General features: G+C 43.0%; 1 protein-coding gene across 6 annotated transcripts in view; it reads right to left on the minus strand.

Annotated features, from left to right (window-relative positions):
* The window catches only part of ITSN1 (intersectin 1), a 242,598-nt gene that overhangs the window by 62,061 nt on the left and 164,594 nt on the right, over window positions 1-15,943 (minus strand). For 4 of the 6 annotated variants that reach the window (XM_069548934.1, XM_069548931.1, XM_069548929.1 and 1 more), the window contains exons 21-25: window positions 14,827-14,986; window positions 10,979-11,184; window positions 9,674-9,756; window positions 5,433-5,599; window positions 1,420-1,465 (exon numbers count right to left, since the gene is read on the minus strand). In XM_069548934.1, coding sequence (XP_069405035.1) covers window positions 1,420-1,465; window positions 5,433-5,599; window positions 9,674-9,756; window positions 10,979-11,184; window positions 14,827-14,986 — 662 coding nt within the window. The remainder of the gene's footprint in view (window positions 1-1,419; window positions 1,466-5,432; window positions 5,600-9,673; window positions 9,757-10,978; window positions 11,185-14,826; window positions 14,987-15,943) is intronic. The other 2 variants (XM_069548932.1, XM_069548933.1) reach the window with 1 other exon arrangement.

Below are 15,943 nucleotides of genomic sequence, written 5' to 3' on the forward strand. Positions count from 1 at the left end.
AGTAGAAGGCCCATCTCTGACAGCATTCCCTGCGTTAAGGAACATAACCCAGCCCCTCCGACCCACCCGACCCTGTTCTGTAGCCAGCGGCCAGCACACTAGGAGCACTGGGACGTCCTGGTGCAGGCTGGCCCTGTCAGACGTGTCCCAGAACTCAGGGAAGCAAGAGAAAGCCCAGCTCACACATGTCTGGGGCTCCCCTGAGAGCCCAAGATGGGAAATCTGTGCTGGCTATGAGAACTCTCCCCTACCCCACCAAGGATTAGCTCTAGACTCCAAAGAGTTTTCAATTCGGAAAACATCCAAATTATTACCCTATTTGGCCCCCAGTGTTCCTACTGCTCAAAGGACCTGGCCTGTGTAGCTGGTAACCTGCCTCAATACTCTTTTCCTTTTTTTTGAACAGCTCGCTGGTTTCAGTGTGATGTTAAGCCCCTCTGGACCCTTTGGAATGACCATTCAAAATGTATAGGGTTGGCCAAAAAGTTCATCCAGGTTAGCCTGTAAGATGCGATGGAAAAACCCAAACAAACTTTTTGGCCAACCCCATAGCATACTCAGGGTTAAAACAAAGATTTGACTGGGGTGCTCTGATATCTTGAGTCAGTCTGAAGTCCTACAACTACCGAAAACCCCACTTTTCCTTGTCAGGTGAGCCCGTCTGGAGACCGAGCGCCAGGCACAGATACATAAGCCCCTCTCTTGGCGCTGTGGTGACTCTCAACCTGCAATTTCTTAAGGCGGAGATTGCAAAAGGGCTGAAGTGACCTAGATGAGGAAGACAGGCCATACCAACCGTATGACTTCCCAGCTGCTTCCTTCTTCTTTCATTCATGTTTCTATTAATAGAACATGCAATTTTTGTTTAAATAAACTGAAACACTTTTGAGTTCAGGGGGATGACTATAATTTTGCACCTTCACTGTATACCTGAGGAAAACTACTCAAAAGCTTCTAAATTCATAAGCCCCACTGTCTGACAATACGTGCGGCTCCTCTAATCTCCTCCACTATTTACATCCTGGGACTGAATATGCTTTCAGGAAAGGAAAAAGTACTGAACCCAATGAGAGAAGGATTAAGCAGCAGCCGACCACAAATCCTACAGTTTCAAGCGTGACAATGTCCTACCATCTTGCCTGAATTATTTCTTCACAGCCCAAGAGAACATTCTGTCTGGTAATGTCCCTAATACCCAATGTGTGAAGCAACAGCCTTTATTTCATAATGATGGATACACATTATTAATGGATTCCAAGGAAAGGGTCTATTCTAACCACTCTTAGGACAGATTCTTTAGTCTTTACTTTTCTTTCTTTTTTTTTTTCAAAAAGGTTTCTAGCCCTAATAAAAGATGGGGAGCAACTATCAATTACATTAAAAACATTGAAAAAATAATCATCAGGGTTTGTCACTTACCAGGTTTTTTTCCTAAACTCCCTGTTTTCCCAGCAGTTCCAGAGCCCTTGAAACAGAGCAGAAGGTCTCATTTGCATACTGAAGAGTTTTGGTCAAGCAACTTAAAAAACGATGAATGATGTCACGAACCCGCTTGAGACCCTAAATTCCTTTTTTTCATTCTGGAGAAACACAGCAGCATTTTACCTCCTGACATTACAATGTGTATCAAGGAAAACATGGGGCAAAGTAAGTACTGAAAAGCACACAGCCTTTACTCTCTTCTTGAGAGAAAAATAAGCAGAGTGGCACTGTACAGATCCCCCAAGGCTCGGGTACTGACTATGTGTAACACGAGTGTGGCCTGTCCCTGTGTCAAATCAAACAGGGGCTGCCCCACCAGGAAGACTGTCAGTCTACATCCTAAACACTAAGCTCATGTTTGATGTCGAAATGGTTAATTATTAAACATTTCACAGACAAAGAAAGTACAGAGGTTACAGTAGACTTCCATGAGCTCAACACCCCGATTTAGTACGTGAATATATTACCATTTTGGTACATCTGCTTTAGGGCTTTCTTTTTTTTTTTTAAGAAAGAAAACACGACAGTGGCGATTCAAACACCCCTGCCCCCCATTCTATTATCCAGAGGTGGTCACTCTCTCCTGTGAGCCCTTTCTACCCAAACTTAACACCGTTTAAACGCTAAATCTCTTAATGCTGGACACACAGTGCATAGAAGCAGACCATTTTTTCCCCAACTACTAAGTGTTCCAAAAGTGCTCTAGGGTTGAATTCCTTCATGAATACTCATGGAATTTTAAACTAGCTGAGCAAGCCAAGCCGGCAGAGACTTGGCTGGGACAGGGGCCAGGCCGTAATCTGTCGTTACAAAGTGCTTTATTCCAAATTAATTTTCACTCGTGTGTCACTATCTTCCAATAAATTAAGTATTCCAATTAAAATAGAACAAAACGACTGGCTTAATTAACTAAATGAGAGTAACTAAAATAAAAATATGTAATTTATCTAACAGGAACACAACTTCTCATTGTCCCTTTATTTATACTGAAATTCAATAACCATCTAGCAGGGAAAGTTCAAATTAAAATGTTTACTCTCATTATGCTTTCTGTATTAACAAAGATATATATATAATACCCATCTCCCTCAGAATTTTCATAGGCTACATATCAACATGAAGGCATGCTAATGCTACAATATTCCAAAAGGCCAGTTAATTTCCCATTGTAGGCTTATAATATACTTTCTCTATTCTATAAAAAGAACAAAGCGATTGGCAACCCAGTGATGGAGTTCCAGCCACTTTAATGTGCTCCCTTTTAAACACCGCAGCCAGCACTTAAGCTGAGACAGACTCAGATGGCCATGTTTGGCTCTGGCACTTCTCAAGAATGCCGCAGAAAAGCTGATCCAGGCAATGTGCCCCAGCCCCGCTCGCGCAGAGAAGGGAAGTAGGCTTAGGACAAACTCCTCCCTGCATCCACAGGTCAATTCTGGTATCTGAGGCTCGGTCTGGTTTTTAACTTTGGCAGGATATTGCCTTATGCACTGAATTCTATGTCCAAGTAGGATGAAAGATTTTTTAAGATTTTTTCATTATTATGAAATAATGTAGCTAAATGTTTGCCCAAAAATCATTAGCACTGCTAGTTCTTCGGTGGCTCATAATTTAAGACGACAGTTAAGAAAGCATTACAATTCAACTTACCTTTAGAAAACATCACAGTGCATTTTTTCTAAACTTACTGACTTGGGATGGTTTGAGTAGAAAACTTAAGTTTGTTAAAGGATAATACAAGTAATGGCTTTGGTGTTTAATTGATCTCAAAGGTAAAGCCACTTTAAGAGTTTCTGTGCATGGGAGCAGAAATTGAGTTTAGTTTGTAATGTTTTCCCTCTGCTCTTCTAAAATATCATCTCCACGGTTCTTACTGGATCTAACTAACTGGTCTGGAGAAGAGTTGAATTTTCCCTCTCCTGGTCTTCAGAGAACAATATAATGACTGTCTTACAGAAAAGAAGTATTTTCATTCCAGCTTCGGCCAAATTCTCCAAGGGGAAGCAGACTTATGCAAACCCCTCCAGGGGAATTTCAGCAAGCTGCTCTCAAGACCAAAGCAAGGGAAAACAAAAAATAACCCAAACAACAATAATACTCCCTAAAAAAAGAATAAAAAAGCCAAAACAAAAACAAAAAAGCAAATACAACCACTCCAGGGAACTGTAGGGAAGCAGAGAAGGCAGACTGAAGGTGGAATCACCAGTTTATCACCAGGCCCAGCCTTGCGCCCCAAGCAGCTATGGGTCTGGTAAATGGCTACATTTATGACCTGAAATTCCCACTAACTTGAAATGACCACTAGGAGATGGGCTCCCATATGCCAGGAGGCCCGTGCCACTATTGCATTAATTCGGTATCATCTCAGGACCACATTTTACGCAACTGAATTTTTAGGGCCCCCTTAACAACATGTGAAGAGTTGACTCATTGGAAAAGACTCTGATGCTGGGAGGGATTGGGGGCAGGAGGAGAAGGAGACAACAGAGGATGAGATGGCTGGATGGCATCACTGACTTGATGGACATGAGTCTGAGTGAACTCCGGGAGTTGGTGATGGACAGGGAGGCCTGGCGTGCTGTGATTCATGGGGTTGCAAAGAGTCAGATATGACTGAGTGACTGAGCTGAACTGAACAACAGTTGGGAGCCACTTCCAATTTGTAAGCATTGAAAATAAACTGAGTCTCTGCTCAATCTCTGATCAGGAGATACCAAGGCCTGGCCAAAGGCCTTAGTAAAATCTCGTGTCTTGCTATTGTGTAGGTAAAAATAAAAATTCTAGTGGTAAACATGATTTATATAAAAATTATAAATTTATCCAACTAACTTTTTGAAATAATTCCAATGAATTAGAGCTGCTAGGAACAAGAATATCCAAAATTTATAGTTCTGAGTCCAACCTGTAATAGATTTCCCCCTATTATATAGATGGGTGGCTTCTTGGTAAAGAATCTGCCTGCAATGCAGAAGATCCCATTTCTATTCCTGGGTCCGAAAGATCCCCTGGAGAATGGAAAGGCTACCCACTCCAGTATTCTGGCCTGGAGAATTCCATGGACTGTATAGTCCAGGAGGTCGCAAAGAGCTGGACATGACTGAGTGACTTTCACTTTCGCTTTTCATATAGATGGGACTTCATCAGTCTTGCATTTATGTGGGTATATTGCCTAAAACTCTACAAATGTTATTAATACATTTTTAACCTTTGGTAATATGATATTATAAAATAGTTGCTTTTCTTCTGGTACTGTTCAGCTCAGTCATCTTCATATATGCTTAATCCTCATAATCACTTGTGTTTTTTCATTTTCTTCTGTCCTCCCTTCCCCTGAATATATCAATGTGTTTGTTACAGATTTCTAAGAACTCATTTATGACTAAGGATGTTAACCACCTGTTATGCAATGCAAATGAGATACCATATTTTATTGCTTTCATTTCACTATGGTGGTTTATATTTTGGCTGTGTATTCAAGTATAACCATGTTGTGTTTCATGAAAGATAAAACTCTCTACTACCCAATATTCTGGGGCTAGTATCACCAAAATACATTTCTTTACATGGGGGAAATACTGCTGTGTATCTTTTTTGGGGTATCCCAGATCAGTGACCATGGAGACTTAATCAAGAACATTTACTCTAAATCCTAAGTCAGTTACATCCAGGAACAGGGAGGAATCCTGAGCGTTATCCCAGCTGACGCAGACCAGCCTCATTCAGGGCAGCCTCCACCAAGCCCTGGGGGGGTTCTTTTGCTGTTGGGAAGCCAAGGCTGACCCTGCAGCTCCACTAGGCAAGTTCACACCGTGCCACGTCACACTGTGTTTGCAGTCACGTTCCAGACCTTAGCAAAACCCAACAACGATGTTCCACCGGCAAACCTCATGACTCCCTGAAAAGAGAATCACTGCACAGAAGGGGAGAGGAAACAGTTAATGTGGGTTTACCTCTGAATCTTTAAGCCTCACATAGTTAGAAGGGAAGACGCCGGACTTGTCGCCCACTGTTCCTGTCCACCAGTCACCATCTTTCTTGGTAACCAAAATCACATCCCCTTGCTGAAAGGTTAAATCGCCTTGCTCAGAGCTCTCGTAAGTGTACATGGCAATAAATTCTGGTGGGGAGAAATATTGAGATACGAAGAGAGCTTGATTGTTTACAGAAATCCCAGACAACTTTGCAAAAGCAAGTTTATGAATAAGGACATTAGGATAAGGTCCAGTCAAGAGAAAGCCTAGTCACAGATAAAACACAGAGTTGCAGAATCTCCTGGGCTCCAAATTGACCAACCTGCACATAAAATTCAGCAATTGCAGCCAGGGAGACAATTCCTGTGAAGACCCAGCCCCAGCAACAACAACAACAACAAAAACCCTGCATGTCCACCAATAACAGTACAGAGAGTGATCTCCGACTTAATGCCATGTTTTCTTTTTACTTGGCATTTTTATATTTACTTTTTTTTTCTTCAAAATTAAAAAAAAATAAAGTGCAATTGATTTACAATGTTAATTCCTACTGTACAACAAAGTGATTTGGTTATACATATATACACCTTTTTTTCAAATGTTTACTTTGAATTAACATTTACTGAGTGCCTAGGTTATGCCAGAGTTAGAGGCACTGACATGCAGGCTCTCGGTAAGCTCATCAAATATCTGTAATTCACTTTTTGAAGGTACCAAGTCACCATTTTAGAAAACTTTAAGATATGGTATATCCTTTATGTAAATTAAATAAGACGCTTTTCAAAGTGCCTCGGTGAAAACCTAAGTCCTTTTGGGCCATGTTACACAGATGGCAGAAGCTGTTAGAACACACAATTTTAAATATATATTATTTAGCTAAAAATGGACATCTACTTGTCATTCAAATAGGAACAGGTAGAATGGGCTGCTGATAAAAATAGTATCTACCCAATCCCAGAAAATAATCATGCCTTTCTGAACAAGATGAAAAGACAAATCACAGTTTCTTACATGTTATTATTCATGTAATTTAGTCTTAAAGGTCCAGAATTAAAGTTTACTGTCTTGAAGGTGAAGGCTATGCATTCCAGAGGAAATTTTTCTTCTAAAACCCCTGATTTTACTAAGGTTTAGAAACCAAGTCATAATCTCAGAAAGATCACTTGACACAAAATTCTAGACACTATACTAGGTACAGAATAAAAGATTTCTAGAAAGATGAACATACCTTTCCTGTTTCTACTTTTTCTCCATTTTATCCCAGGCGTTTTTAAAAAAGCAATTAAAAAAACAACTAAGTTTACCCAAAATGTTTGTTTTATGATAGATGGTTTCTAAATTTCTTATGATAGTCCTTAAATGCAGAGCTTAATGTCAATTAATAGGCAGAGATTTAGTCTGGAGGACTCCACTGGCTAATTTTAAGAGCCTTTGCAGGAGGCACTAATGGAAACTAAAATAAACACTAGCAAACACAAACTATCCTGATGCTTATGCTAATGTGGGCAGCTCTCCAAGGGGCCACTTCAGCCTCAGCTGAGGCCAGCAGACCCCCAACATACAAGGTCATCCAAACGCGCTAGGGAGAACAGAAGCCTCTCTGTCTTTAGCCCTCCATCACCGGTGACACACACCTCCACCGTTAAAACTGGCAAAAGGATTTCCTGCACAAGGAAATCAAAGTTGGGCAGCTTGAATAAGGACATTGCTTTTTCATTAATATATCCCTTTTTCTGATTTCTTAGTATTTCAAACCTTCCCTTTTTATTTTGTTCTGTTACTTGTTCCTTAGCTCTTGTTTGGCCATTTAAGATTGGATCCTGGGCCATCAGTCCTTTCCCCAGTGATTCCTGCACTTAAAAGTCACTTTCTTAAGAACGGATCCAAATTTTGAAGTCACTTTTGAAATGCTTAAGGAACTTCAGAAGCATGAACTCTGGCTGAACTTCCCACTGCAGTAGACGATACCAAGGAGACTGGGAAGACTGTGGCTTTACAAGCCCTGCGTGTACCCGGGCATCTGTGAAGACCTTCAGGATCCAATGAAAATGGGGAGACAGGAGGACAGATATGGGGGGCTCCTCACCACTCAGACCCTCCTCATCAGACATGTAACACAGAGTACTGGCCATTCCCAAGCTCATATTTTAAAAGGTACCCAAACTGACCATCTATTTAATTTGGTTTCTGGTGTCTCAGCTGATAAAGAATCCACCTGCAATGCGGAAGACCTGGGTTCGATCCCTAGGTTGGGAAGATGCCCTGGAGAAGGGAAAGACTACCCACTCCAGGATTCTGGCCTGAAGAATTCCATGGACTGTATAGTCTAAGGGGTTGCAAAGATTTGGACATGACTAGTTGCCTGAATCACTGGTTACTTTCAATCTGATTACATTAATACAGTATTTATAAACACATCCTTAATATATCTAAACACATCCCATACCCTTCCAGAAGCCAGAAATCTTTCCTAATATTTCTAATACTGAAATCACTGTAAAATGGATGTAATAAATGAGATTAGACATATAACTCTCTGCTGTTGCCCAAGTTAAGGATGTGGGTGGTTCATCTGTGACCTACTTATTGAGGCCTCAAGCATGGATGCCTCTACATGTTTCAAAACAAAGCGACATTCATCAACACTGTTGTCAGATGAGAAAGCTCACTGCTCTAAGTGGCTCCATCAATAATCTAGGAACTGAAGCAAAAAGGAAATACAAGTACCAGACACTTAGTGACCTTTATTCTAAAAGCTTACACTATTGTCTCATGACTCCCATAATAATTTGCTACCTTAAGTGGTGATTATTATGTTCCTTTTACAGATGAGAAAGTTGAGGCATGACTAAAATTATACGGTCACTAAGTGTGAGAGCCAGGATGCAAACTCTGGCACACCACTGAGACTTAGTGGGTGTAACCCACAGGATCTGGCCAGCAGGGGAAGGGAGTATTGCTTGACACACAATACTGACTATATGAGCTATGCTTAAAAGACCTTTTGCCTTGTTCTCCTAACAGTGGCTATAAAAAGTCATTAGGATGACAAAAATGTATGAAGAGAACTATACTAATGATTGTTTTGGTGGTAATGGCAAAAACTGGATACAATAAAAATACCGGATTTATTTAGTGATGATGAAGCTTTTTATAGCTATACCTATAAATTAAAAAAAAATTTTACTTCTGAAATTCCTCTTGAAAAAGTAACTTTGTCACTATTTGAAACATCATTAAACCTTAACCCTTGCTTTAATAATTCTAGTTTTCATAAAGCAAAGTTTCTAAAGAACAGAAGTCTCATAATGGCAAACAAACTAAAGATTCTGCAAGTATTCAAGGAAACAATGAAATACTACTACAAAACAGGTTAGACATCTGTTCTCAACAAACACTGATCCTCCCTCCGACACGCCTGTCTGACTTGGGTCATGCTCATTCTTCAATTAGTGCTCTGATAATGGCTAGACCAGATGAAGGAAAGACCTGAGATTTTTACCACTAGAGCCTGAATTACGTAGGTTTTGTTCATTGTTAAACTTATGCCATATACTGGCATATATTGGGTGGGCCAAAACGCTCATTCAGATTTTTCCATATGCTCTTATAAAAACCCAAACAAACTTTTTGGCCGACCCAATATAATCCAAAAGATGGTGTCACGAAGTAAAGATGGGGGAAACAAAGCAATTAATTACTTGTGTAAGAAACACTTCAAATTTTTAGGCCTAAATAATCTGTTATGGCTATTTCCATGGAACACAGAAATGACACTTCTGTTTCATTTGTGTACAAATGGCACTGATACTACTGTGACAGCTTTACCGAACAGCCCAGTTACGGCCTTAAACCAAAATACTTATCTGTAAGTCAGAAAAATAGCAAGCATCACAAATAGGCTACAGAGATGCTCAGAGACCTTGATCCTTAGTGACTTTGATGGGCCTCTTTCAAGAGTCCAAAGGGCTTTTAATTGAACATCATCAGAAGATTTGGTTTTTATGAGCAATATATCTGATTGTATTTTGAAAAGTCCCTGTAAAGTACCATGACTTTGTAAGGAGCTAAACCTCATTTTACCCTCAGGTTTAATATAATGAACACAAATTAAGGCAGACTCTTTAAACATGAAATGCAACCTTGTTTTCAATGTTCACTGTTTGTATTACATAATTGCCTCCACCGTCTAAAGATCTTAATTTCACTCAAGTTCTCACCTTCTCCCGACACGGCTGGCTTGGCTGCTGGGGAAGCTACTCTCTTCAGACTTGCAGGACTTTCTGAGGAACCAGAATCCATACTACAAGAGGGAGGGGAAAGTATTTGAATTTTACTTTTCATCCTCAAAGAAAACAGTACAAATAACAATGATATTTTCTTTTTAAAACTGCTTAACATTTATAATTATTTTTTTTAAAGTAGTTATTTGTTCAGGTCTTGGTTGTAGCATGTGGGATCTAGTTCCCTGACTAGGGATTGAACCTGGGCCCCCTGCATTGGGAGTCTGGAGTCTTGGCCAATGAACCATCAAGGAAGTCCCCACTTCACATTTAAAACATTGATAATCTACAGTTGAAATAGATACACTTTGCTAAGTCAAAACACATCACAAAGGGCCATGGTGGCCCGACTCTAAGCTCACATCCTTGTCTGTCAGCACTTCGCTTTGCTGATACATAGTCAATGCACTGGTCTCCTTCAAAGTATGACGGACATACTCATTCGGTATTTCTGAAGAGCTTCTCTTCTTGAAACTCTTAATTCATTTTGACCATCTATTTGGTTAGAACAATGAACAATAACCTTCAGAGTAAAGTTCCACACCATAAGGTTCTTAACAAAAGAGATAATTCACTCGTCTAACAATTTCCCCCAATTCTTCGGGCTTCTAAATATTTGTGGATATCTGGCACAGTACTGAAAGTGAAAGTCACTCAGTTGTGTCCAACTCTTTGCGACCCCATGGACTAGGCAGTCCATGGCATTCTCTAGGCCAGAATACTGGAGTGGGTGGCCTTTCCCTTCTCCAGGGGATCTTCCCAACCCAGGGATCAAACCCAGGTCTCCCACATTGCAGGGGGATTCTTTACCAGCTGAGCCACAGGGAAGCCCAGGAATACTGGAGTGGGTAGCCTATCCCTTCTCCAGCGGATCTTCCTGACCCAGGAACCGAACTGGGGTCTCCTGCATTGTAAGCGGATTCTTTATCAACTGAGCTATACTAAGCATGAAGAGGAACAGAATCTCCAACAAACCCACGAGACTGTCCCAGGTCTCAGAGTAGAATTCCCTCTTGCACAAGTCAATGAAAAACAAGATGCACAGGCTTCTGAGTGAGGAACAAAGGACCATCATTTGCAAGAGGCTCTCTTCTATTGATACATGCCCTAACTTCTGTAGTGAGAAGACCCAGAAGACAAAATGATCCAGCAACTCCTATCTATGAATCCTAACTAGTGCAAACAACAGTTTCATGCTGAACACGGCATTCATCCAGTGGAAGCAGATGAATACAAGCATACCTTGTCGATTTCCTTATGGGCCCTGAAATGAGTTTCACGTAGGACTTGGGGAACCAACCCTTCTGGCCTTGAACTTCTCCAAACCACCACATGTCTTGCTGCTCCAGTACGGTGATGACATCATTTTTGTTAAAATTTAAATGGTTGTCTTTCTTGGCTCTCCACGGATACAGGGCTTGCGCCTGTAGCCCCTCCACCTTTTCACCCTTGTGTGGAAGAACATAAAGGACCTCTCGTCACTTTGCGATCTGTTATCAGTCCAGGTGATGCAAACACCGTCACCTCCCCTCCGATGGGTACATGTGTGTGCATGTGCAGCCACAGAAGACACCCCCCGCCTCCTCCCCCTCCTCCTCCCCTCTGCAGTGCAGCATGACTGCCACGTGCCCCCTGGTTCTCAGTAGCTGTTTCCTTCCCAAAGCAGAGATGAAAACCTGCCAGCCTGTTCACAGAGCCATGGCCAGCCCATCTAGAAGCCTCTGTTTAAACCAGCTAGGAGATCATATTTATTCTGTTGCACCTGGCCGAGAGCCTTTTCTATTTTGGTTCTATTTTTAACTCTCAAGTTGCCCAGGGCAATCCCATTTGTGCCAGTTTCCAACTGGATTTGGATGTTTAGTGAAGGATTAATACCAGAGCAGAAACCTTCTGAAAGCTCAAAAGGTAAGCAACTCATATCTTAGTTTAGGTGAACACAGGGAAACAGGTCTTGGGTTGGGTTGGGCTTGTCCTGGTTCCTTTTTAGACAAACAGGGGTTGGGCAAGCATAAATTCTCTGTAATCCCACGTACTATAGAGCTATATGAAGATGAACAGAACGCCATCTATGCCTCCCTAAAATAATCCAGGTTAAAATACTTTATTAAGCAGAAAGCACAATAAAAATGGGCAGTAGGACATGGCCAAGGAACCCATGATTAATGAAGAAAGAGATACAAACAACCATGTCTACTACCAGGCAGAAAGAAATATGCTAAAAAGAGGTTGCAACCATTCAAGGTGGGAACAGAGAGAAAAGAGGGATAAAAGTTGCCTGCAGGCAACAGGGCGAGTTTCACAGAGGTGGCAGTGTTTGAGCCGGGTCTTGAAGGACAAGAAGGATTTTGATAGCTAGGGCTTCGGGGGGAGTGAACTCCAGGTGGAAGGCACGACCGTGAGATGCTTTCCTGCCAAGGTTCGAGGAGGAGGAGCAGGATCCGGGGGTGCATGTGGCCTAGTCTCATGGAGGGGTGCAATAGGAGATGCGGCTGGAAAAGGCAGGGGGAGGCATTTATTATCTCTTAAAAGACTACCACATAAAACTATCACAGTGTCTTAAGACAATACTATTATAAAAAAAATACGCCAACATTCAATTATACATGTATTCATAAAAGGACAAGAACAAGGGATAAAGCCCAAGGACAGCTCATTCAGAACCAACCTGGACTTGCCTTCAGAAGATACTTATTTTCATAACGACATTTAACTATGATTATGCTTGATAAGCAGAGAATTTATGATAGATCGAAGAGTTTCGGCTTTCATGCTGGCAACTTCCAAATCCTGGTCTCCGTGGGTTTTCGTCTTCTCAGACTCATGACATCCCCATTTCCTTCCATCTCAACTGTCCACTCGCTCCAGTCTTCAGAACAGAGGAGGGTTCTCCGGATTGCAAACACCCTGAGGACCACTGCGTTTCCACCTCCCGTTTCTCCAGTCGTGCTCACGGGGTGCCTCCCACCTGGGGCGCAGAGCTCATCGCTTCTGGGTCCCCTAATCCTCTCTGGCATTTCCATCTCGTCTCTGCCATTTCACCTGGGCCCTCGCTGGTAACCTCTCACCCTGAGACATCTTTGCTGCACCTGCCCTGTCTCCACCTTCCCACATGGAGAGCCTGGAATCAGGCAGAACACAGACTCCGGGTTCAGACCCCAAGTCCGTGTCTTACTAACTGTGTGACCTGAAACAACTGCTCGGTCTCTCAGTTCAGGCCTCTCAACTGTTCACTCTCTCAGCTGAGGCCTGCTTCCACATCTCTCAAACACAGACACTTTCTTTAAGAAAATTTAATAAGCTCTATCTGCAAAGTTGCTATGAGAGTAATCATTGTAACAGGAATAGCTTCTATTACTATCAGTTCTTCCAAACTATACAGTATTGCTGGAGAAAGCCAAGACAACGTGTGATGACAAGTCACAGACTCAGGTTACATTCAGCCAAGTCACGCTTCATCCTTCTCTGCTCAATTCCTATTCTGCCTGCCCTGCAGGCCCTGGGGGCCCCTCCCGAGAAAGCTGCCTGGAAGCACAACCTCAACTTCCTTCCCTCTTTCTCCAACCTCTCTTCACCCTTTCTCTCCCAGAAAAAAAAAAAAAAAAAGCAGCCTGTGTTTTCTCTGCTTGTAGTGCTGTTTCCCCTTAGATGCTCGACTCTCAGTCTCTTTTTCCCCACAGCTGCTCCTTGTCCTTCTTCTACTCGGCTCCCTGTCTATCCTTTCACCAACCCTTCCCACTTTCCCACCTATCCTTTTCTCTGTATCCCTTTGCAATCTAGAGTATCCTCCTCTTTCCCAGATCGCAAATTCGTGCTGCCTGCCTCTTTGCCTGGACCACCGGCTTTAATAATACAAGAACCACCACCATCCACCGTTCTGGTCCTGCGCTCTTCTCCTCCACCTGAGTCACCACGCTGAGCATGACATGTGTGCTACCTGCCGAGCGGGACATATGCAAAGGCAAAGAGCACAGCTCCTGTCCAGAGCCGCCCTTCTTTCCAGGTCAGAGAAGACACACGCTGCGTGCAGTTTCCCTCCTCCCCCTGCACTCTCGCTCCTCTGAAGCACTCACTTCATTTCCTTAGATCTGACTGTGTTCCCATTTCCCAGACAGGAAGGCCTGACTGTATCTCTCTCACCTGGTAATCAACATGTTGAAAATCCAACTCCCTCCTTTCACGAAGTCAATTTCTCTTTCTGCCTGACTTGTTGCCCCTTAAGGTCAAATCTCTCCTCAGTCTTCTCCTTTCCTATTCCCACAGGCGTTGGGATCCCGCCTCTTTAACTGTTGTCACGCCCCCCATGTCCCCTGTCGAATCTTTCTGCACACCTCCACATGAGCCTTCCTATAGGCTGTGTTCAAGCTGCTTGCTCCTGGAGCAGAAACTGTCCTTGACCCCCAAACGCCTGCCAGATGGGCAATTCCTCTAATTACTTATAGAAATGTCATTTCTTTTATCACGTTAAGTAGAAGTATTATCCTTTCAGCAATTACTTTCTTAATGAGGCATTTGAGAGCTTCCCATTTAATCTGCAGTCAGTCTATCTTCTCTGATAAACACTCAGTGGTCTGGCCACATGGATGGACCCCATGTCTTTCCTGAATCACACTCTGACCTCCTAAAGTAAGCCTCTCTCCTCAGGGCAGTTTCTGTCTGCATGCCAGCCCTCTCTACTTTCTAATCAGCTCTTACCCACTGTTCAAGATGGAGTTCAAATACCACGTCATCAATGAAGCTTCCCTGAACAATCCAGGAGGATAATCCAGTTTACCCTGCTCTGAACAGTCATGACTCCCTCCACTGGGAAAACGTGAACTGGATCCTTGCCTGCCAGCCAAGCCAGATGCATATAATGAGGCTTACATTTTTTTTTTGGGGGGGGGGGCCACATTACATGGCTTGTGGGATCTTTGTTCCCAGACTGGGCATCGAATACAAACCCTCTGCAGTGAAAATGAAGAGTCCTAACCACTGGACTGCCAGGGAATTCCCAAGGCTTACTCCCAAATGACAATGACGACAAGCATTAGCTGAATCTTTCCTCCTCATACAGCACGCGGGGGCCTCCCGCTCCCAGCCCATGCTGTTACCTGGCCTAAAACAGGAGACGGAGATGAGCCCGTGGCCGTGGCTGGAGTGAAGGCCGATCTCTGCCTCAGCTGCCCGGCACTTGGCACGGTGAGGGAGGGCTGGGTTGCCCACGCATCCCAACTGTCGGTCTCTGGCTTCTCATTCGTGCTGGCGGGCCACCTGGAGGGGAAGCACAACGCCGTGAGCGGCAAGGACTTCCCAACGCGTCAGTGCTCGTCCCACAGCAGACACACCGGGACGTGTGTGGGGCTAGTTCAAGAGCAAGGGGCGGGGAAGAACACTGGACTTGGGTTTGGGTCAGAGCATCACATACTGGCGATGGGCCTCAGGCAAATGACAGTAGTTTCTTTGAATCCTGATTTCCCGGTTGATCAAACGGGAACAGTACTGTGTCACTCTGGTCAGCTGTCAGGGTGACATGAAATCCTATGAGGGAAATACTCTAACCTGAAGGCACCAGAGAAACACCCTCATGTGATCATTATCTTCATTTGCAACAACAATGCTAAATCAGCAACAAAGAAGTTTCGCGTCATATAGGAAGTCCTGCCAGGCTGGCAGCTGGTGCCTCATAATACCATCTCTCTGTCCCAGCACCACACAGCAGGCACTGGGCCATGAGCCTGGACACCATGGTAACCCTACAGGTGGTATCCTTAGAGCAACCTGTTGGGCGCAGCTCAGGAACAGTTAATTTTGTGATTTTATAACTGTAAATAAACACATCTGTGTGAGTTGCCAATTGAAATGCAATGGACTTTTGAAAATCTTTATGAGAGATAAACAATTTTGCAAATCAAAGTATTTCCTTTGATAGACGGCAGGCACATCCTGATTCCAGGTCTGGAAATAAGATGCCCAGGAGGATAGCCAGAGAGCCGCAGACCACACATTTATTGAGCAAGAGAGTCACGCTGACTAGACCCACAGCAAAACGAAATCCTGAAAAGAGTATTTGTCTTTTATTTTAGTGTCAGCTTTAATTTAAAAAGTCAGAGCATTTTAAGGTAATATAAACTAGTATACATAAAATAGATCTAAGTGACATGATTTACTGTGGAGCATAGGGAACTATATTCAACATCTTGTAATAACATGTAACAGAAAAGAATCTGA

This window comes from Ovis canadensis, chromosome 1 (genome assembly GCF_042477335.2).
Source record: "Ovis canadensis isolate MfBH-ARS-UI-01 breed Bighorn chromosome 1, ARS-UI_OviCan_v2, whole genome shotgun sequence".
Lineage (NCBI taxonomy): Eukaryota > Metazoa > Chordata > Mammalia > Artiodactyla > Bovidae > Ovis > Ovis canadensis.